A 22,988-nucleotide genomic window follows, 5' to 3' on the forward strand; every position below is an offset into this window, starting at 1 on the left:
AAGTTGCTAAATTAGCTTCAATGGCGTCGTTAGCACAGCATTGTTAACCTTCGCCAGCCTGGAAAGCATTAACCGTGTATTTACATGTCCACGGTTTAATAGTATTGTTGATTTTCTATCTATCCTTCCAGTCAGGGGTTTATTTTTTTTGTTTCTATATGCAGTTAAAGCACGATGCTATCACGTTAGCTCGTAGCTAAAGCATTTCGCCGATGTATTGTCGTGGAGATAAAAGGCACTGAATGTCCATTTCGCGTTCTGGACTCTCATTTTCAAGAGGATATAGTATCCCAGGTGGTTTAAAATACAAATCCGTGATCCACAATAGAAAAAGGAGAGAGTGTGGAATCCAATGAGCCAGCTTGTACCTAAGTTACGGTCAGAGCGAAAAAAGATACGTCCATCACTGCCTCTCAAGTCCTTCACTGTAACGTTCCTCATCTACGAATCTTTCATCCTCGCTCAAATTAATGGGGTAATCGTCACTTTCTCTGTCCGAATCTCTCTCGCTCCATTGTAAACAACGGGGAATTGTGAGGAATACTAGCTCCTGTGACGTCACGCTACTTCCGCTACAGGCAAGGCTTTTTTTTATCAGCGAGCAAAAGTTGCGAACTTTATCGTCGATTTTCTGTACTAAATCCTTTCAGCAAAAATATGGCAATATCGCGAAATGATCAAGTATGACACATAGAATGGATCTGCTATTCCCGTTTATCATTTCAGTAGGCCTTTAAAATGTCACTTTATAAGTTAACCCGGCCGTATTGGCATGTGTTGCAATGTTAAGATTCCATCATTGATATATAAACTATCAGACTGTGTGGTCGCTAGTAGTGGCTTTCAGTAGACCTTTAAGAACTAAAGGCCAAAACACATAGAAAAGTGTGAGTTTTTGTTTGTGTGGACATGGCCTAAATCCTTCACTGTAGTCATTGCAGCTAAAAAAAAATCAAGCATTTGATGATCATTTTACAAAGTTTTCTTGTCCCAACTGATTTGATTGTTAGCCTGTTTGACTTTGAATTAAGGATTCCACACATCCTCCAAATCAATACATCTAATATTTTATCTTGAAAGTTCCTGATATTGCCTGAGAGAAGAAGAACAAGGGGGTTAAAAAATGATGACCTCACAACATTTTGTTGCAGCGAGGCCTCGTAAATATCCAGCCACTTTGTCGCTGAGCAGAACATATTGATACCCTTTCTGTTTTGTTTTATTACTCCTGGGAGCTCAATGCGAGGGAGTAGCGGGCCAGACGGCGTGACTTACTGCAGGACTTCAATATTTAATACACTGCTCTCCGCTGAATCGGCTGTGTGTGCGAGTGTTTGTCTGTGTGTGTGTTTCAGGTTACCCGCGTAGATGGCGAGCAGCTGTTGAAGTACCGGGGGGATGTGGAGCGCGTCCTGTCCGCGTGCGTGCGTTTGCGGTGCAAGCGGGCGTACACCCTGGCCTGCAGCCTGCTGGAGCACACGCTCCGCTCGCTGTCGCTCATTTACCCCACCGAGTACAGGAGCACATCGGGAGGCTTTGACACTGACCTCCCCATACGGGTAAGGCACACACACTCCTCAGTATCACAACTAGTATAAGTTCATGTAGTTCAATAGAAGCACGTAAAAAGAAGATTTCCCACAATATCAAGTGTGCTCTGAAGTGCACATGTAAACGTCTACAGTGGAATTTACAAACTAAACTGCTTCTTAAACATGGTTCATAAACAGAAAAGTTTGTATAGTGAAGCAAAGTTCCCCAAAAGAATCAATGTGAACATTAATCGTTTGTTCTAGCCTTGACAAAAGTCCCTGTTTGGATTTTATACATACATACATACATATATATTAGGGATGTCCGATAATGGCTTTTTGCCGATATTCCGATATTGTCCAACTCTTTAATTACCGATACCGATATCAACCGATACCGATATCAACCGATATATACAGTCGTGGAATTAACACATTATTATGCCTAATTTGGACAACCAGGTATGGTGAAGATAAGGTACTTTTTAAAAAAATTAGTAAAATAAGATAAATAAATTTAAAAAAAATTATTGAATAAAAAAGAAAGTAAAACAATATAAAAACAGTTACATAGAAACTAGTAATGAATGAAAATGAGTAAAATGAAGTGTTAAAGGTTAGTACTATTAGTGGAGCAGCAGCACGCACAATCATGTGTGCTTACGGACTGTATCCCTTGCAGACTGTATTGATATATATTGATATATAATGTAGGAAGCAGAATATTAATAACAGAAAGAAACAACCCTTTTGTGTGAATGAGTGTAAATGGGGGAGGGAGGTTTTTTGGGTTGGTGCACTAATTGTAAGTGTATCTTGTGTTTTCTATGTTGATTTAATTTTTTTTTAAAAACAAAAAAACAAAAAACGATGCCGATAATAAAAAAAACGATACCGATAATTTCCGATATTACATTTTAACGCATATATCGGCCGATAATATCAGCAGGCCGATTTATCGGACATCTCTAATATATATATATATTAGAGATGTCCGATAATGGCTTTTTTGCCGATATCCGATACTCCGATATTGTCCAACTCTTAATTACCGATTCCGATATCAACCGATACATACAGTCGTGGAATGAACACATTATTATGCCTAATTTTGTTGTGATGCCCCGCTGGATGCATTAAACAATGTAACAAGGTTTTCCAAAATAAATCAACTCAAGGTATGGGAAAAAAACTGCCATATTTATTATTGAAGTCACAGAGTGAATTTTTTTTTTAACATGTCTCAAAACAGCAGCTTGGAATTTGGGACATGCTCTCCCTGAGAGCGCATGAGGAGGTTGAGGTGGGCGGGGTTGGGGGTAGGGGGTAGCGGGGGATGTATATTGTAGCGTCCCGGAAGAGTTAGTACTGCAAGGGATTCTGGGAATTTGTTGTGTTGTGTTTATGTTGTGTTACGGTGCGGATGTTCTCCCGAAATGTGTTTGTCATTCTTGTTTGGTGTGGGTTCACAGTGTGGCGCATATTTGTAACAGTGTTAAGTTGTTTATACGGCCACCCTCAGTGTGACCTGTATGGCTGTTGACCATGTATGCCTTGCATTAATTCGTGATGAGAACAGCCGGTAGCATTTATCCCCCCCCCCCCGCTGTTTGGATAGATAGATAGATAGATAGATAGATAGATAGATAGATAGATAGTACTTTATTGATTCCTTCAGGAGAGTTCCCTCAGGAAAATTTAAATTCCAGCAGCAGTGTACAGAATTGAGATCGAATTTAAAAAGTACATAATGGGTGTATAAATGGAAACAGAGAAGAAAAATATTGCAATAAGAATAAAAATAAAAAGCAACAATGAGAATAAAAATATAACAGTAAAATAAGAATATAACAAGAGAAACTAGGCAGTAGTGACCATGTTATGAAAAAGTATTGCGCTGTAAAAAAAAAAAAAATGCACACTGTGACTTCAATAATAAATATGGCAGTGCCATGTTGGCATTTTTTTCCATAACTTGAGTTGATTTATTTTGGAAAACCTTGTTACATTGTTTAATGCATCACAACAAAATTAGGCATAATAATGTGTTAATTCCACAACTGTATATATCTGTATCGGGTGATATCGGTAATTAAGAGTTGGACAATATCGGAATATCGGTAAAAAAAGCCATTATCGAACATCTCTAGTTCATCCATGAATGGATGGTAATTCTAATGCCACTCCTCCAGTGAAGATCAAGGGATGCTTTTACAGTATCGCAAGTGTGATCGCGTCAGGGAAAAACCTTTATGTATTTTTATAGCATTTTTTATCTTTAAGTAGTATATTTTTATTTTGAAAGGCAACATTGACCTGCAGATCTCCTAGCAGCACTCAAGAGAACAAAAACCCTTTAACGAAACAACCTTGGTCATGTTTGTGTCATTTCCGCTCTGCCATTGCAATTATTAGTTGCTTTTCATCGGCACTTCATGGCCACAGAGTGTTTATTTTACAGCGAGTTTGTCGTGCGACGTGGCTGAGCTCACAAGGCGCCGTCTTTCCCTACTCACCGCAGTTCCCGCTTCTGTGTGCAGGACTGGGGTCGGGCCGGCGACGTGTCCGCTTTAGGTCTGTGCTGGCACGTTCCGAGCCGAGAAGAGGAGGACTTTGTTTTCCAGTTGTTGTACCGCCTCCTGCGCCCCGAGCTGGAGCGAATCGAGGGCCACGTCTCTGGAGAGCAGACAATGAGCAGGTGTTTGAAGTTAAAGTACCAATGATTGTCACACACACACACGAGGTGTGGGGAAATTTGTCCTCTGCATCCCCTTGTTCACCCACTGGGAGGTGAGGGCAGCAGCGGTGGCCGCGCCCGGGAATCATTTATGGTGATTTAACCCCCAATTCCAACCTTTGATGCTGAGTGCCAAGCAGGGAGGTAATGGCTCCCATTTTTATAGTCTTTGGTATGACTCGGCCGGGGTTTGAACTCACAACCTACCCATCTCAGGGCGGACACTCTGACCCAGGGGTCACCAACGCGGTGCCCGCGGGCACCAGGTAGCCCGTAAGGACCAGATGAGTAGCCCGCTGGCCTGTTCTAAAAATAGCTCAAATAGCAGCACTTACCAGTGAGCTGCCTCTATTTTTTAAATTTTATTTATTTACTAGCAAGCTGGTCTCGCTTTGCTCGACATTTTTAATTCTAAGAGAGACAAAACTCAAATAGAATGTGAAAATCCAAGAAAATATTTTAAAGACTTGGTCTTCACTTGTTTAAATAAATTCATTAATTTTTTTACCTTGCTTCTTATAACTTTCAGAAAGACAATTTTAGAGAAAAAATACAACCATAAAAATGATTTTAGGATTTTTAAACACATACCTTTTTACCTTTTAAATTCCTTCCTCTTCTTTCCTGACAATTTAAATCAATGTTCAAGTAAATTAATTGTTTTTATTGTAAAGAATAATGAATACATTTTAATTTAATTCTTCATTTTAGCTTCTGTTTTTTCGACGAAGAATATTTGTGAAATATTTCTTCAAACTTATTATGATTAAAATTCAAAACAATTATTCTGGCAAATCTAGAAAATCTGTAGAATCAAATTTAAATCTTATTTCAAAGTCTTTTGAATTTCTTTTAAAATTTTTGTTCTGGAAAATCTAGAAGAAATAATAATTTGTCTTTGTTAGAAATATAGCTTAGTCCATCCATCCATCCATCCATCCATCCATCTTCTACCGATTATTCCCTTTGGGGTCGCGGGGGCGCTGGAGCCTATCTCAGCTACAATCGGGCGGAAGGCGGCGTACACCCTGGACAAGTCGCCACCTCATCGCTTGGTCCAATTTGTTATATATTCTAACAAAGTGTAGATTGGATTTTAACCTATTTAAAACATGTCATCAAAATTCTAAAATTAATCTTAATCAGGAAAAATTACTAATGATGTTCCATAAATTATTTTTTAAATTTTTTCAAAAAGATTCGATTTAGCTAGTTTTTCTCTTCTTTTTTTCGGTTGAATTTTGAATTTTAAAGAGTCGAAATTGAAGATAAACTATGTTTCAAAATTTAATTGTCATTTTTTTCGTGTTTTCTCCTCTTTTAAACTGTTAAATTAAGCGTAACTATGATTAATTATTAATAATAACATAGAGTTAAAGGTAAATTGAGCAAATTGGCTATTTCTGGCAATTTATTGAAGTGTGTATCAAACTGGTAGCCCTTCGCATTAATCACTACCCAAGAAGTAGCTCTTGGTTCAAAAAGGTTGGTGACCCCTGCTCTAACCACTCGGCCACTGAGTTTAAATATGATTGTGTTGTACAGGTGCGGCATGTGTAATGTGTAAGCTCATTCACAGGGAGGAGCTATTGCAGAGCCTTGCAATCGTGCAGCACTGCCTCCTGGGGGCTGGCAGCATGCTTCCCCCACTGGATGGACCTCACGTCGCTGACCTGTGAGTCCTGCTGACACACCCACTTTTTAACACCGCTCAAACACACGTGAATGTATGTTGATTGCATTCAGAGTGCCCTCCATGGTGAACCTTGGGGAGGTCAAACTGCACATCGGCGTGGACTACGGTAAGAAGAACACCAGCAGTTTGTGTTAAGGTCGCTCATTTTGGAATCCCGTGTGCGTACAGATGATTCACGGGAGAACTACAGAGTGTCCATCTGCCACACCATGAGGCTGCTGCTGCGTGAGTAAACATTTCCAAGTCTCAAACAGCAGCCAGTGAGACTGCATGCAGGTCCGACATGATCGTCTTCTCCAATCCAACCAGATCACATCCTGGAACACACGGAGGACGACACCAAGTCGCTGTTTGTCGTCATTAAGGTGCTTGGAACTGTCTCCTGCATGTTATTACTAGGGGTGTGGGAAAAAATCGATTCAAATTCTAATCGCGATTCTCACGTTGTGCAATTCAGAATCGATTCTCATTTTTTTAAAAAGCGATTTTTTTAAATTTTTTGATATATTTATTTTTATTTTTATTTTTATTTTTATTTTTATTTTTATTTTTATTTTTATTTTTATTTTTATTTTTGTTTTTATTTTTATTTTTATTTTTATTTTTATTTTTTTATTTTTTTATCTTTTATTTTTTTAATTAATCAATCCAACAAAACAATACACAGCAATACCATAACAATGCAATCCAATTCCAAAAGCAAACCCGAGCCAGCAACACTCAGAACTGCAATAAACAGAGCAATTGAGAGGAGACACAAACACGACACAGAACAAACCAAAAGTAGTGAAACAAAAATAATAAATAAATAATAAATGGGTTATACTTGTATAGCGCTTTTCTACCTTCAAGGTACTCAAAGCACTTTGACACTATTTCCACATTCACCCATTCACACACACATTCACACACTGATGGCGGGAGCTGCCATGCAAGGCGCTAACCAGCAGCCATCAGGAGCAAGGGTGAAGTGTCTTGCCCAAGGACACAACGGACGTGACTAGGATGGTAGAAGGTGGGGATTGAACCCAAGTAACCAGCAACCCTCCGATTGCTGGCACGGCCACTCTACCAACTTCGCCACGCCGTAAAATGAATATTATCAACAACAGTATCAATATTAGTTACAATTTCAACATAGCAGTGATTAAAAATCCCTCATTGACATTATCATTAGACATTTATAAAAAAGAACAATAGTGTGACAGTGGCTTACACTTGCATCGTATCTCATAAGCTTGACAACACACTGTGTCCAATATTTTCACAAAGATAAAATAAGTCATATTTTTGGTTCATTTAATAGTTCAAACAAATGTACATTATTGCAATCAGTTGATAAAACATTGTCCTTTACAATTATAAAAGCTTTACTACTCTGCTTGCATGTCAGCAGACTGGGGTAGATCCTGCTGAAATCTATGTATTCCGTGAATAGAGAATTGTGTCGGTGCTTCAACGTTGCCTGAACCAGTACTTAAAAAAAATGGAAAACATCCAAATTTGTGTTAAAATAAACCAATGTCGTTTGATTTTTTTGGAATTGTGTGACATTCAGGTTTATCAGACTTGTAATTGAAATAATTCAATAATATAAATGCAATGATAAATAAGCAATACATTTAAAAACAAGAAATAAAATCCACAAAAAATATAATTATTGCAACAATACTCAACACAAAAATGACTCTTTTCTGTTGTAATGTTAATATACTCATAATTCCGGCGTTTTGTGAATGCACCCAGACTAGTACCGTAATTTCCGGACTATAAGCCGCACCTGACTATAAGCTGCACCAGCTAAATTTAGGGGAAAATACAGATTGCTCCATATATAAGCCGCACCCGACTATAAGCCGCAGGGTTTTGATGTGTAATTAGTGTAGTATATAGGGGTTCCTGCTACCACGGAGGGGATTGTCGGGACAGAGATGACTGTTTGGGAACGCAAAGCGTCCCATTTATTAACAATAAATCTTTCAATCATTCAATCAAACTTTCACATCTTTGACATGGCGAACAGCATTCGTGCAGAGTACAAATAATACAACGGTGCAAAGTAATACAAAGTGCTCGCCTGTACGTTATCAAAATAACCAGCCTACTGTCAGTCTTTAATCATTGTGTCATCGTCTTCCTCCTGCGTACTAAAACCACCGAAATCCTCTTCGTCGGTGTCTGAGAAGAACAGGCCGTAAATAAGCCGCACCCTTGTATAAGCCGCAGGGACCAGAACGAGGGGAAAAAGTAGCGGCTTATAGTCCGGAAATTACGGTCATTTAAATACTTCAAAGTTACAAGTTAAATGATAACCAAGTAATACATTAAATGCACAACAAATTGTCATCACTTTTGCCGCAATGCATAAAATATTGAACCCAAAAAAGAACTTGCTTGTTTTGTAATGTTAATACAGTGGAACCTCGATTTATGAACCCCTCTGTTTGCCAACTATTGACAGCCCTTTGAGACACTTGTGATTTAGGGCTATATAAATAAACATTGATTGATTGATGGAGCCAAGTATGCCTCTGTGTGCGAACCATGTCTCTGTGTACAAAAGCTTCATTCATTCATTCTGTGTCCCGCTGGCAGCCATTTTGTGCTTGCCCGTGTCGAAGAGATTGACAAATCAAGCTTCATAACCAGGCATGGTTTTAATTGTGATTAGAACGGACTTTTCTGGGAAAAAGCGGATTTATTGTATATCACAGCGGAGGAGAAAACGCTACCTTTCGTTCAGCGGCGCCTTTTCCAAGAGCACACACACACGGCCCGCCACTCCATTCTCCCCCACCGTCTGCTCTTTTCTCCCTTTCCTCTCGTCAGCTGCTCCTCTGCTGATGTTAATGGGCTGTAAGGGGATTAGCAATATGGTTGTTAAAGATGAGGATTTTTGTGATTTCTGATCATTTGTGAGGGCACTAAAGGGACTTTTGATAATGAGGAAGTGCTGTGTTGTTGTGATTACTGACGACTGCTGAACATGAGGCACTGATAGCTAGGGATGATACTCGAAACCGGTTTTCCCGGTTGTTCGATAAGAAAAGAACCGAGTCCTCGGACTCGAATCCCTTTTTGAGAACCGGTACCCGTTATCGAGACCACTATAGTAAAGGAAAAGAGTTGATTCTTTATTCGAATCCCGTCCCGACCAGAAATGCTCCGTGGGACATCACAATAAATGACGTCACGTAGCTCAGTCATTAGGCGCAGATAGCGAAAGCAGGAAAACAATGGGCGGGAAAAAGCGCTCCAAGGTGTAATAAAGTTCAAAACAAAAGCTATAATCCATCGAATAACTTTACTGAGAGATTTGAGCAGGGTAAAACACATGACCAACACTTTTACCACCAACCGGAAACATAGCAACGCACCTCCTTTACGGCAGCTGTCGCAACGTTCTTAAAACAACCGCAGCACATACATATATATACAACATAATTCCCTTTTTTAACTTTTGTTTTTTTTTCCCTTGTAAACGTTACAAAATCACACTGTACATGTGTTGTCTGTCTAATTATAAATAATGCAGACGAGGCGTGTTGGCTGAGTTCTTGACGTTTACTTTCACAGCGTGGCAACATGCAACACTTTTCGGGGCTACCGCGCATGCTCGTAACTCCCGTTGCATGCTGGGTAGTGTAGTTGTTATATTCTCTAGCTCATAACATTTTTCCCCCATAAAGAAATAATGTTAACTCAATAAAGTGTATTTCTTTTTTTAGCTTTAACTTTTCATTTATTAGCATTGTAACCACATTTGCAAACAACTTTTCTCTTCATAGAATGTTCTTTGAATAAAGAAATAAAGTGCAAAAATGTCAAAGCATCATAACAAACAGTTATGTTCCAATAGCAGCAGAAGTGCACTTTTTGGAGAGCTGTATTATTTTCAGTTTTGTGCCCAAGGGACTGATTTTATTTAACACTATATTATTATTTATACACCTATAGTGATCACAGAGACAGCTTGTTTTTGTGTTACTGTATATATTTGTTTCTCTGAAAAATCCCACTTAATATACTTTGGGTAACAACAGTCAATATTTATTTATTTTATTTTATTTTTTTAGGTGGGTAACAGTCAATATTTATTTATTTATTAGGTTTTATTTTTTTATTATATAATAAAAGTGAGCTTTTGTTAAACCAAATATTGTGGGTTTTTTTCCATATACAACAACCTATCTGGACTCCATAAGAGAATCAATAAGGAATCGGTTCGATAAGAGGATTCGATAATAGGCTCAAACTCGATAATTCCTTATCAAACATCATCCCTACTGATAGCTACTTCTTTATGTCGGCACGTATGGAACCCAGTTTTGGTACCCATCCCTAACTCAATTGAGTTTTTATTTATACATTCCACTGCATTAGAACATCCAATGCCAGCAAGTATCTGACCGAGCTTTTGTTTGCATGTGACCGCAGATCATCAGCGACCTCATGTTTTTCCGAGGCACTCGCAAAAAGGAGTTTGACTCGCGCTGGAAGAGCTTCACTCTTGTCAAGAAGTCCATGGAAAACCGGGTGAGTGATGCGGATAAATCTCGTCCCTTGGTTTTAGCGCCAGCTTAACCAACGCTTTGTCTCTGCAGCTTCACGGGAATAAGCAGCACATTCGGGCGCTGCTCGTCGACCGCGTACTGCTGCAGCACGAGGTTGGTTGGTCGTCAGCTTCAATAGAGTCACGTGGAAGAATAAAGCAATATTTGTTGTCGAAAGATGAGGAAACTGGTGGTCGAGGGCAGAGAGTACAAAGAAGTCCACCAGAAGCTGCTGTGTGATCTTCTGCTGCTGTCCACCAGCACCTACAGCCAGGTAGAATGCACACGGTGACCCGGCACAGTGGGTCTGGGGTAGTTTTTGCCTCGTCACTCACTTTAAACCGCGAGTGAAGAATGCACGACCGACCTGATAACTCCAGAAGAGAAAGAGATGATACGGTATTATCTGCTCACAGATGCTAACTAGTGGTTGTTTGAGCACACTGCATCAATCCTGGATAGTCTCACTCTTTAATGCAGGGTTGTCCAAACTACAGACCATGGGCTAAATGCGGCCCACCGATGTCCTCAATCTGGCCCGTGAGGGAAATTGCATTCATTTCAGCAGTTTGACGATTTTGATGTTTTGTTTGTCACCATCTACTGGACAACTTGATTAATTCAGGTCAATGACCTTTACACTCTGAGTGGGAGAATACGCTGCATTTAGTTATGATCCAATGCAAACAACCTTCCCTAGTCATGGTGCAAAAAATCCAACCAACCCAAAATGTCAACTCTCATGGTCAGACATGACACGACCTGCTCACTGAACTTTGTGGACATTATAAAACACGTCCATGCACCATAAAATAGTCAAAATTACACCCATTGATACAGTATTTATTAGAAAGCATGATGGTGGAAAATGCAAACCACTCTGCACACTTAGCTTTGTTTGGTGCATTTCAGCTGCTTGATATTTCTGATTGATTACAAAACTTTAAGCAGGTCCACATGGAAGTGAACAAGGTTGGAGTCGAACTTTCACATACTCTTAATATCCCATTATATTAATGATGTATTCGTTATATTAATATAATATGTACACATATATTTATAGGCTATATATATATATATACATATATATATATACAGTATATAGTCAATATGTATATTTACTGCAGGGGTCACCAACGCGGTGCCCGCGGGCACCAGGTAGCCCGTTAGGACCAGATGAGTAGCCCGCTGGCCTGTTCTAAAAATAGCTCAAATAGCAGCACTTACCAGTGAGCTGCCTCTATTTTTTAAATGTTATTTATTTACTAGCAAGCTGGTCTCGCTTTGCCTGACATTTTTAATTCTAAGAGAGACAAAACTCAAATAGAATTTGAAAATCCAAGAAAATATTTGAAAGACTTGGTCTTCACTTGTTTAAATAAATTCATTAATTTTTTTACTTTGCTTCTTATAACTTTCAGAAAGACAATTTTAGAGAAAAAATACAACCTTAAAAATGATTTTAGGATTTTTAAAACACATATACCTTTTTACCTTTTAAATTCCTTCCTCTTCTTTCCTGACAATTTAAATCAATGTTCAACTACATTTTTTTTTTTTATTGTAAAGAATAATAAATACATTTTGATTTAATTCTTCATTTTAGCTTCTGTTTTTTCGACGAAGAATATTTGTGAAATATTTCTTCAAACTTATTATGATTAAAATTCAAAAAAATTATTCTGGCAAATCTAGGAAATCTGTAGAATCAAATTTAAATCTTATTTCAAAGTCTTTTGAATTTATTTTAAAATTTTTGTATATATATATATATATATATATATATATATATATATATGTATATATATATATATAGTTACTTTACATGAAGTGGGTTTTTGGCCCTCAACCAAATTTTTTTTAGCCCAATGCAGCTGCCAAGTCATAAAGTTTGGACAGCTCTGCTTTAATGCTTCAGTCACATGCAGGATTCTCACAGGAATGAGGCAAAAATACAACCTTACCTACTGTAAACCTACTTAAACACCCATTTACCCAGTGTGTGCGTGTTTTGCAGGTCCGGAGCAGGGCCCAGAACGTGCTGACCACCGCACTGGTCACCTTCAGCTTCTCCCACCGAGACATGATACCCAGAATTGTGCAACTGCTGTCACCGCAACACACCAACGGCACTCAGCAGCAGTTGAAGGTATCAAACACACGTCGTCCGGCTGGTAAAGAGATCTTAAAGGACGTCACCATGCTAGAATGTGGCTCACCTTCAGGGGGCGCTGTACTGCCTTCTGGCGGCATACAGCAGTGTTAGCCTCGTGAGGGACTGGGACTGCGTAGGCACGATGTGGCCCGCCCTGGTCCGTTGTGGACTCTCGCCTGCAATGACCCTGGAGGAGCACTCGGTGGGGCAGGTCCTGGACGACATCATCGACAGGATCCATCGGCAGCACGACACCATCGGCATATTTTTCACCGTGAGAAGCGACCCTCGTCGTGCAATGTGCGTCCTGAATTGCGCAGATAAAGTTGAACCCCTTACAGGTATCGGAGAGTTGCGTGGAAATAGCCAAAGAAATCGCACGCTCCCACAATCCCGCGCCTTCTTCGGAGACGGCCACCGTAGAGGAGCTGAAGGAGGGGCTTCAACGCCAGCAAATCAGAAATGTTGTAAATGCACGGTAGGAAGATAACTAATACAGACTTTATGCAGATGCTATGAAAGAAGAAGTAACACCTCAAAGGTTTTTGTTTGTTTAGGAAATATGAGAAGCTGGTTAATGACCTCTTGGACTGCCTTGAAGACCGAGAGCTGTAAGTAGGCGAAATTTACACTAAATTTATCATTAAAGCCGTTTTTGAAGACGGGGAGTTAATCAGAGAAGTGTGCAAGTATTCATCCAGCAGGCACAAGACATTAAAACAACGTTGAGAACTTGTTGAAGTAGGTGCCGATATTATCGGCCGATATATGCGTTAAAATGTAATATCGGAAATTATCGGTATCGGGTTTTTTATTATCGGTATCATTTTTTATTTTTTTATTTTTTTATTTTTTAAATTAAATCCACATAAAAAACACAAGATACACTTACAATTAGTGCACCAACCCAAAAAACCTCCCTCCCCCATTTACACTCATTCACACAAAAGGGTTGTTTCTTTCTGTTATTAATATTCTGCTTCCTACATTATATATCAATATATATCAATACAGTCTGCAAGGGATACAGTCCGTAAGCACACATGATTGTGCGTGCTGCTGCTCCACTAATAGTACTAACCTTTAACACTTAATTTCATTCATTACTAGTTTCTATGTAACTGTTTTTATATTGTTTTACTTTCTTTTTTATTCAAGAAAATGTTTTTAATTTATTTATCTTATTTTACAAATTTTTTTAAAAAGTACCTTATCTTCACCATACCTGGTTGTCCAAATTAGGCATAATAATGTGTTAATTCCACGACTGCATATATCGGTTGATATCGGTATCGGTTGATATCGGTATCGGTAATTAAAGAGTTGGACAATATCGGATATCGGCAAAAAGCCATTATCGGACATCCCTAGTCCTGACTAGAGATGTCCGATAATAGCTTTTTTGCCGATATCCGATATTCCGATATTGTCCAACTCTTAATTACCGATACCGATATCAACCGATACCGATATATACAGTTGTGGATTGAACACATTATTATGCCTAATTTTGTTGTGATGCCCCGCTGGATGCATTAAACAATGTAACAAGGTTTTCCAAAATAAATCAACTCAAGTTATGGGAAAAAAATGCCAACATGGCACTGCCATATTTATTATTGAAGTCACAAAGTGCATTATTTTTTTTAACATGCCTCAAAACAGCAGCTTAGAATTTGGGACATGCTCTCCCTGAGAGAGCATGAGGAGGTTGATGTGGGGGGGGGGGGGGTAGCGGGGGGGGGGGTATATTGTAGCATCCCGGAAGAGTTAGTGCCGCAAGGGGTTCTGGGTATTTGTTCTGTTGTGTTTATGTTGTGTTACAGTGCGGATGTTCTCCCGAAATGTGTTTGTCTTTCTTGTTTGGTGTGGGTTCACAGTGTGGCGCATATTTGTAACAGTGTTAAAGTTGTTTATACGGCAACCCTCAGTGTGACCTGTATGGCTGTTGACCAAGTATGCCTTGCATTCACTTGTGTGTGTGGAAAGCCGTAGATATTATGTGACTGGGCCAGCACACAAAGGCTTTATTGGCGCTCTGTACTTCTCCCTACGTCCGTGTACACAGCAGCGTTTTAAAAAGTCATACATTTTACTTTTTGAAACCGATATCGATAATTTTGAAACCGATACCGATAATTTCCGATATTACATTTTAAAGCATTTATCGGCCGATAATATTGGCAGGATCGGTCATCTCTAGTCCTGACTCATACCTAATGTTGGAACAACATGCTTTTTGACAACATTTAATCAATGTCGGGTTCTGAAGTTGATTTGACCATTGAAATTTTGCTCATTTTTGGGCCAATATTCTACAACACAAACAACATACTTTTTAATGACGTTTATTCAATGTCAGGTTGTAACCTTGATTTGACCATTGAAATGTGATCGTTTCCCAACAAATAACGTTGATCCAACGTTAGACATCAATGTTGTCTCAATTTATAAATACAACTATTTTGCAACGTTGTTTAGAAGTCTGTTTTAAAGGACATGTATGTATAATCAACGTTACTTCAATGTCTTGTGCCTGCTCGGAATTTGTACTTATTTTGCATAGCAAGTTTATTTGTTACCTTCAGTAGTGATTTGCAGTGTATGAGAAAGTGTTAACAAGTACCAAGCACACCACAGCAACAACAGAACCAATGTTGTAACAGCAGTGAGAAGTAAACTGCCCAGTCAGCGCAGTTTGAATTTAAAAGCGCATGCAGGGATAGATAAAGCTGTTGGAGGCTGGCCACTTATAATTCAAATGGCACTGCTGCCATATTGTGGAGTTTTTAAAAAAACCAACACCATAACTTTGCTTATATCTTTGACCACAGGGTCAGTTGTTAAAGGGGAATATAGCACAACGTAGTCTCCGGACCGGCTAACCTCCTCCAACCTCCGAGGACAAAGCTACGAACAATGGGAGACCGGGCTTTCTGCTCCGCCGCTCCCAGTCTGTGGAACGCTCTCCCTGACCACTTAAGGGCACCACAGACTGTGGATGCTTTTATAAAGGCCTGAAAACCCTTCTTTTTAAAAAAGCCTTTTTTTATAGATATATGCATACTAGTTTTAGCTATTTGGCTGTTGTAGTTTTTATTTTTTTTAATTTTTATTATCTTTTTATTTATTTATTTATATATATATATATATATATATATATATATATATATATATATATATATATATATATATATATATATATATATATATATATATATATATATATATATATATATATATTTATATATATATTTAATACACTGTAGCACTTTAAGGTTGTTTACTCAATGTAAAGTGCTTTTTACAAATAAAATCTATTATTATTATTATTATTATAGCAACAACATAACCAATGTTGTATTCAACCAACTGCACTGTTCAGATCCACTGAGATAACTGATGGAAAAGAAGGGTGAAGAAGAGTGAATCAATTAATTAAATTAATCAGGATGTGATTAGTTTTCTCTGACTGAGCAAGACATTTTGGATTGCGAAGTCAAGGAAAATGGCATGCTTCCAATGTTTTGGGAATACGTTGGAAAAGACCATTTTAGTTTCTATAATGGCATGTTTAAATGAGTTTGGTGTCTCTGGGCCACATCTCACCCCACTAATGGACATTCTCCTCCATGTTCGCTTCCTGTCCTGCTTTTCAGGCCCTGGAAGTTTGAGCACATGGCCACAGATTTGTTGTCTCTTCTGCTGAGGGATGATCACCCGCTGCCGCCGGACGCCGTCCTGTACTTCACACAGGGCCTGGTTCATGACTCCATTAGCATACGCAAGGTTTATGCTTGTCTGCCTGTCATTTTTATATATTTGACCAATTGTTGGGGTGAGATGTTTTAACGCCCATTTTTTACTTACTTAGGTTTCAATAGCTGCAATGGCTGGGATCCTAAAACAGCTCAAGAAACCCAGAAAGAAAGTAGCAGTGAAGCCATCAGATATTGGTGAGTAGACTAAGCTCATTAGGGACACCTCCACAAAGTGATAAAATCCAGGTTAAGAGCGCTATCCAAATATCAGATGAGAATAACTAGGGCTGGGCAATATGGCTGAAAACTGTATCACAATCTTTAATTCCGATTCCTGGGGTAACGATCCAATTGAGAATCGATTCCTGTGTTAACACGATTTTCAATTCAAACCAATTTTCCCACTGTATTATTTTGTGTATTCGTTACAGTTAGGGATGTCCGATAATGGCTTTTTGCCGATATCCGATATTCCGATATTCCGATATTGTCCAACTCTTTAATTACCGATACCGATATCAACCGATATATGCAGTCGAGGAATTAACACATTATTATGCCTAATTTGGACAACCAGGTATGGTGAAGATAAGGTACTTTTTAAAAAAATTAGTAAAATAAGATAAATAAATTAAAAACATTTTCTTGAATAAAAAAGAAAGTACAACAATATAAAAACAGTTACATAGAAACTAGTAATGAATGAAAATGAGTAAAATTAACTGTTAAAGGTTAGTACTATTAGTGGAGCAGCAGCACGCACAATCATGTGTGCTTACGGACTGTATCCCTTGCAGACTGTATTGATATATATTGATATATAATGTAGGAAGCAGAATATTAATAACAGAAAGAAACAACCCTTTTGTGTGAATGAGTGTAAATGGGGGAGGGAGGTTTTTTGGGTTGGTGTACTAATTGTAAGTGTATCTTGTGTTTTTTATGTTGATTTAATAAAAAAAAACAAAAAAAAAACGATACCGATAATAATAAAAAAACGATACCGATAATTTCCAATATTACATTTTAACGCATATATTGGCCGATAATATCGGCAGGCCGATATTATCGGACATCTCTAGTTACAGTATAATAAAACATTTTCAAACTAGGTTACAGATAGGGATGTCAGGTTGTGAACATTTCTTATCACGGTTATTGTGACAAAAGTTATCATTATTATCACGGTATTTTTAACTGTGCTCAAAATGTTAAAAAAGTATTCATATTGAAGTCTTTTAACCAAGTTTTAGTTAAAAAGCACAACTAGAGATGTCCGATAATGGCTTTTTTGCCGATTTTCGATATTCCGATATTGTCCAACTCTTAATTACCGATTCTGATATCAACCGATACCGATATATACAGTCGTGGAATTAACACATTATTATGCCTAAATTTTGTTGTGATGCCCCGCTGGATGCATTAAACAATGTAACAAGGTTTTCCAAAATAAATCTACTGAAGTTATGGAAAAAAATGCCAACATGGCACTGCCATATTTATTATTGAAGTCACAAAGTGCATCATGAGGAGGTTGAGGTGGGCGGGGTTGGGGGGGGGTATTTGATAGGGGGACGGGGGGTATATTGTAGCGTCCCGGAAGAGTTAGTGCTGCAAGGGGTTCTGGGTATTTGTTCTGTTGTGTTTATGTTGTTAGTGTTTCCCATAAACTGCTAAGATACCTGTGGCGGTGGGGGCGTGGCTATAGGCGTGGTCACCATGACATCATCGAGTAATTTGCATAATTTACTACAATGATATGATTTTCTCTAAAAAGGCTCAAAAAATGTATACTTACTAATTAATAATAACAGTTTTGTTTTAAACGTCCATTCATCCATTTTACAATATAATTACAACACTTTATGTACATATTTATATACAGATTTGAACAACAAGTTATTCACTGAAATATATTTATTAATTGTGGTTCTTACAAAAATATATCTTATAAAATATAAAAGCTAAAATGTCTCTTAAAGCTCTGCCCTTTTAATTAGTGCATACTAAATAATTTAACTTTAGCCTACTACTACAAGCATATTATTTACCAGCAACATAAAGTGAAACAGAGGCAGAGGTGTCCTGCCACAGTCAGTAACAAATAAACAGAAAACAGTAGTGGTCAAATACAAATAAGGCAACAAGAGAAGTATCCTACACTTCTCTTTCGTAAAGTAAATGTGAACAGCCTATATGGGCATCTACATCAACTCTATGATTTGCCTGAGAAGCTGGACAAAAACAAAAAACAAAAAAAAAAGTGTATTTTTTATTTGTGGCGGACGTAATTCTTTCGTGGCGGGCCGCCACAAATAGATGAATGTGTGGGAAACAATGGTTGTGTTACGGTGCGGATGTTCTCCCGAAATGTGTTTGCTACTTCAACAAATACCCCAATTTTCGGACTATAAGCCGCACCTGACTATAAGCCGCACCAGCTAAATTCAGGGGAAAATACAGATTGCTCCATATATAAGCCGCACCCGACTATAAGCCGCAGGGTTTTGATGTGTAATTAGCGTAGTATATAGGGGTTCCTGCTACCACGGAGGGGATTGTCGGGACAGAGATGACTGTTTTACAACGCAAAGCGTCCCATTTATTAACAATAAATCTTTCAATCATTCAATCAAACTTTCACATCTTTGACATGGCGAACAGCATTCGTGCAGAGTACAAATAATACAACGGTGCAAAGTAATACAAAGTGCTCGCCTGTACGTTATCAAAATAACCAGCCTACCGGTATAGGAAAAGTCAGTCTTTAAAGGCCTACTGAAATGATTTTTTTGAATTTAAACGGGAATAGCAAATCCATTGTATGTGTCATACTTGATCATTTCGCGATATTGCCATATTTTTGCTGAAAGGATTTAGTAGAGAAAATCGACGATAAAGTTCGCAACTTTTGCTCGCTGATAAAAAAAAGCCTTGCCTGTAGCGGAAGTAGCGTGACGTCACAGGAGCTAGTATTCCTCACAATTCCCCGTTGTTTACAATGGAGCGAGAGAGATTCGGACCGAGAAAGTGACGATTACCCCATTAATTTGAGCGAGGATGAAAGATTCGTAGATGAGGAACGTTACAGTGAAGGACTCGAGAGGCAGTGATGGACGTATCTTTTTTCGCTCTGACCGTAACTTAGGTACAAGCTGGCTCATTGGATTCCACACTCTCCTTTTTCTATTGTAGATCACAGATTTGTATTTTAAACCACCTGGGATACTATATCCTCTTGAAAATGAGAGTCGAGAACGCGAAATGGACATTCAGTGCCTTTTATCTCCACGACAATACATCGGCGAAATGCTTTAGCTACGAGCTAACATGATAGCATCGTGCTTTAACTGCATATAGAAACAAAATAAATAAACCCCTGACTGGGAGTATAGATAGAAAATCAACAATACTATTAAACCATGGACATGTAAATACACGGTTAATGCTTTCCAGGCTGGCGAAGGTTAACAATGCTGTGCTAACGACGCCATTGAAGCTAAATTAGCAACCGGACTGCACAGAGCTATGCTAAAAACATTAGCTCTCCACCTACGCCAGCCAGCCCTCATTTGCTCATCAACACCCGTGCTCACCTGCGTTCCAGCGATCGGCAGAAGGACGAAGGATTTCACCCGATGCGTTTGGCGGCCCGGAGACGTAGGAAGTCAAGGTGAAGTCGGCGGCTAGCGCGGCTAGCGCGGCTAGCGCGGCTAGCGCGGCTAGCGCGGCTATCGCGGCTAGCGCGGCTAGCGCTCCAACAAAGTCCTCCTGGTTGTGTTGCTGTAGTCCGCTGCTACTACACCGATCCCACCTACAACTGTCTTCTTTGCAGCCTTCATTGTTCATTAAAACAAATTGCAAAAGATGTCCAGAATACTGTGGAATTATGAAATGAAAACAGAGCTTTTTGTATAGGATTCTACGGGGTACCATAACTTCCGTTACTCGGACTTCGTCACGCGCATACGTCATCATACCGCGATGTTTCAGCCGGATATTTCCCGGGAATTTTAAAATGTCACTTTATAAGTTAACCCGGCCGTATTGGCATGTGTTGCAATGTTAAGATTTCATCATTGATATATAAACTATCAGACTGCGTGGTCGCTAGTAGTGGCTTTCAGTAGGCCTTTAATCATTGTGTCATCGTCTTCCTCCTGTGTACCAAAACCACCGAAATCCTCTTCGTCGGTGTCGGAGAAGAACAGGCCGTAAATAAGCCTCACCCTTGTATAAGCCGCAGGGACCAGAACGAGGGGAAAAAGTAGCGGCTTATAGTCCGGAAATTACGGTAGTCATTTTGAAGTTCAACATCAGCATTGGAACATTCACACGCAATTCCTTCAGGAATTGCTTCATCTAGTTAGTATATACTGTGATAACGTGAGTTAGTATATACTGTGATAACGTGTGTTGATTTGGTCTGCAGGCGGCGTGGCCGATCCAGAGGGCTGGTGGGCGGGGGACCGCCAGGCCAATCGCTGGCTACAGTACAACAGCAACAACCTGCCCCTCAGCGAGGAGCAATGGGACTCTCAGCTACACGTGGAGAAAACACACGTGGGCTACTACTCGTGGCCAAGGTGAGGAGGGAAATGGCCGCTAATGTGCCACCAAGTTAACTGTGCGTCGATTTGAGGCCCGTGTGTCTTACGGGCACCTTTTTTTTAAATGTCTTTTTAACTGCGGCGTCTAAACCCCATGGAGAAGTAACCGGGCGGAGCAGGTGTCCTGCCTGGCCTAGATAAGCCTGAGTTACAGTCTGGCCCAGATAGGACACGAGTGGAGGCTCGTACTTCTTGTCTACATATGCAGACAGCCTGCTGACGAATGGCTTTTTCTTTTTCTTTTCCGCCGTTCATTCATTCTCTCTCCTTATCTGAAGACAGGATGTCTCTTGTCCATGTCTCTGTACTTTGCAGTGGATACACAGTCAACTCCTCCCTTTGACAATGTCAGTTTATAACTTCTAAATGAGGGTTGTCAACAATAACGAGTTAACTCATGCGACTAATCACAAAAAAACTGGCCTTAATCATGTATTTATTTTGATTGTACATGCTCTTTTATCCTGACCGCCGACTGTTACCTGAAAGGCAACACGGGTTGTCATACAGTCAGAGATCAGGTAAATGCATACATCAGTGCACAGATGAGTGAGGAGACTCCGACAGGTGTGCTCGCTGACAAATTTCACTCCAAAATACACCTTGATGGGACTTTATATAAAACTGTTGGCAAGTTTTAAACAAATAAATGGTGTGCATTCAAGTAAAAAAAAAAAATTAATTGCTCCTTTATGACATGCTAACAATAAAATTGCATTTGTGTCCAAATTTTGGGGTCCTTTTTTAAATGAATCTAAATTATGCAAGTGACTAACAACATGGGATTAATCCAAATGCTAAAGTGTGATTAATTTGGTTTTAGTGATTTTGAGTAAAAATATAACGATAAGAAATGAAAACTGACATTTTATAGAAAATGTGTAGAACCAGAATGGCATATTGTTTCTACAAATACATGTTTAAAATCAAGTAGTAGGTTGCTGCCATTTTCTTATCAAATAAAATTAAAGATTAATTAAATAAATATTGTAATTTAATCATTTCAAAATCTTATATTTTTTAACTTCTGCGGTAACCAAAATGGGCATTATTTCATTATTAAATAATTATTTATCATTAACCACTATTTATAGTTAATATTGGATTAAAATATGAATTATTTGTAGTAGAATAAACATTTTTTTCGTTTAAACATTAAGATATGTAAGTATGAGTATAATACTAAATATTAAGTATTTATTTGCATTTTCTCTCTTTCTCTCTCTCTCTCTCTATATACACTAGCGTTCAAAAGTTTGGGGTCACCCAAACAATTTTGTGGAATAGCCTTCATTTCTAAGAACAAGAATAGACTGTCGAGTTTCAGATGAAAGTTCTCTTTTTCTGGCCATTTTGAGTGTTTAATTGACCCCACAAATGTGATGCTCCAGAAAGTCAATCTGCTCAAAGGAAGGTCAGTTTTGTAGCTTCTGTAACGAGCTAAAGTGTTTTCAGATGTGTGAACATGATTGCACAAGGATTTTCTAATCATCAATTAGCCTTCTGAGCCAATGAGCAAACACATTGTACCATTAGAACACTGGAGTGATAGTTGCTGGAAATGGGCCTCTATACACCTATGTAGATATTGCACCAAAAAGCAGACATTTGCAGCTAGAATAGTCATTTACCACATTAGCAATGTATAGAGTGTATTTCTGTAAAGTTAAGACTAGTTTAAAGTTATCTTCATTGAAAAGTACAGTGCTTTTCCTTCAAAAATAAGGACATTTACATGTGACCCCAAACTTTTGAACGCTAGTGTATATATATATATATATCTACTGCAAAGATGTGTATATGTATGTATATACCGGTATGTAAATACACACTTATGTATTTACATATAAATATCTACACATATATATACATGTACAGTACATATATACAGTATATACTGTATTTATGTATATGTATTAGGGATGTCCGATAATATCGGCA

General features: G+C 38.7%; 1 protein-coding gene across 4 annotated transcripts in view; it reads left to right on the forward strand.

The window, feature by feature from the left end:
- The window catches only part of LOC133655332 (proteasome activator complex subunit 4B-like), a 128,855-nt gene that overhangs the window by 55,617 nt on the left and 50,250 nt on the right, over positions 1-22,988 (forward strand). For all 4 annotated transcript variants that reach the window (XM_062055367.1, XM_062055368.1, XM_062055370.1 and 1 more), the window contains 16 exons: positions 1,356-1,559; positions 4,073-4,230; positions 5,849-5,944; positions 6,016-6,071; positions 6,134-6,190; positions 6,275-6,330; positions 10,403-10,501; positions 10,570-10,632; positions 10,697-10,792; positions 12,536-12,667; positions 12,744-12,947; positions 13,015-13,151; positions 13,231-13,284; positions 16,333-16,462; positions 16,548-16,629; positions 20,870-21,023. In XM_062055367.1, coding sequence (XP_061911351.1) covers positions 1,356-1,559; positions 4,073-4,230; positions 5,849-5,944; positions 6,016-6,071; positions 6,134-6,190; positions 6,275-6,330; positions 10,403-10,501; positions 10,570-10,632; positions 10,697-10,792; positions 12,536-12,667; positions 12,744-12,947; positions 13,015-13,151; positions 13,231-13,284; positions 16,333-16,462; positions 16,548-16,629; positions 20,870-21,023 — 1,778 coding nt within the window. The remainder of the gene's footprint in view (positions 1-1,355; positions 1,560-4,072; positions 4,231-5,848; positions 5,945-6,015; positions 6,072-6,133; positions 6,191-6,274; positions 6,331-10,402; positions 10,502-10,569; positions 10,633-10,696; positions 10,793-12,535; positions 12,668-12,743; positions 12,948-13,014; positions 13,152-13,230; positions 13,285-16,332; positions 16,463-16,547; positions 16,630-20,869; positions 21,024-22,988) is intronic.

This window comes from Entelurus aequoreus, linkage group LG08 (assembly GCF_033978785.1).
Source record: "Entelurus aequoreus isolate RoL-2023_Sb linkage group LG08, RoL_Eaeq_v1.1, whole genome shotgun sequence".
NCBI lineage: Eukaryota > Metazoa > Chordata > Actinopteri > Syngnathiformes > Syngnathidae > Entelurus > Entelurus aequoreus.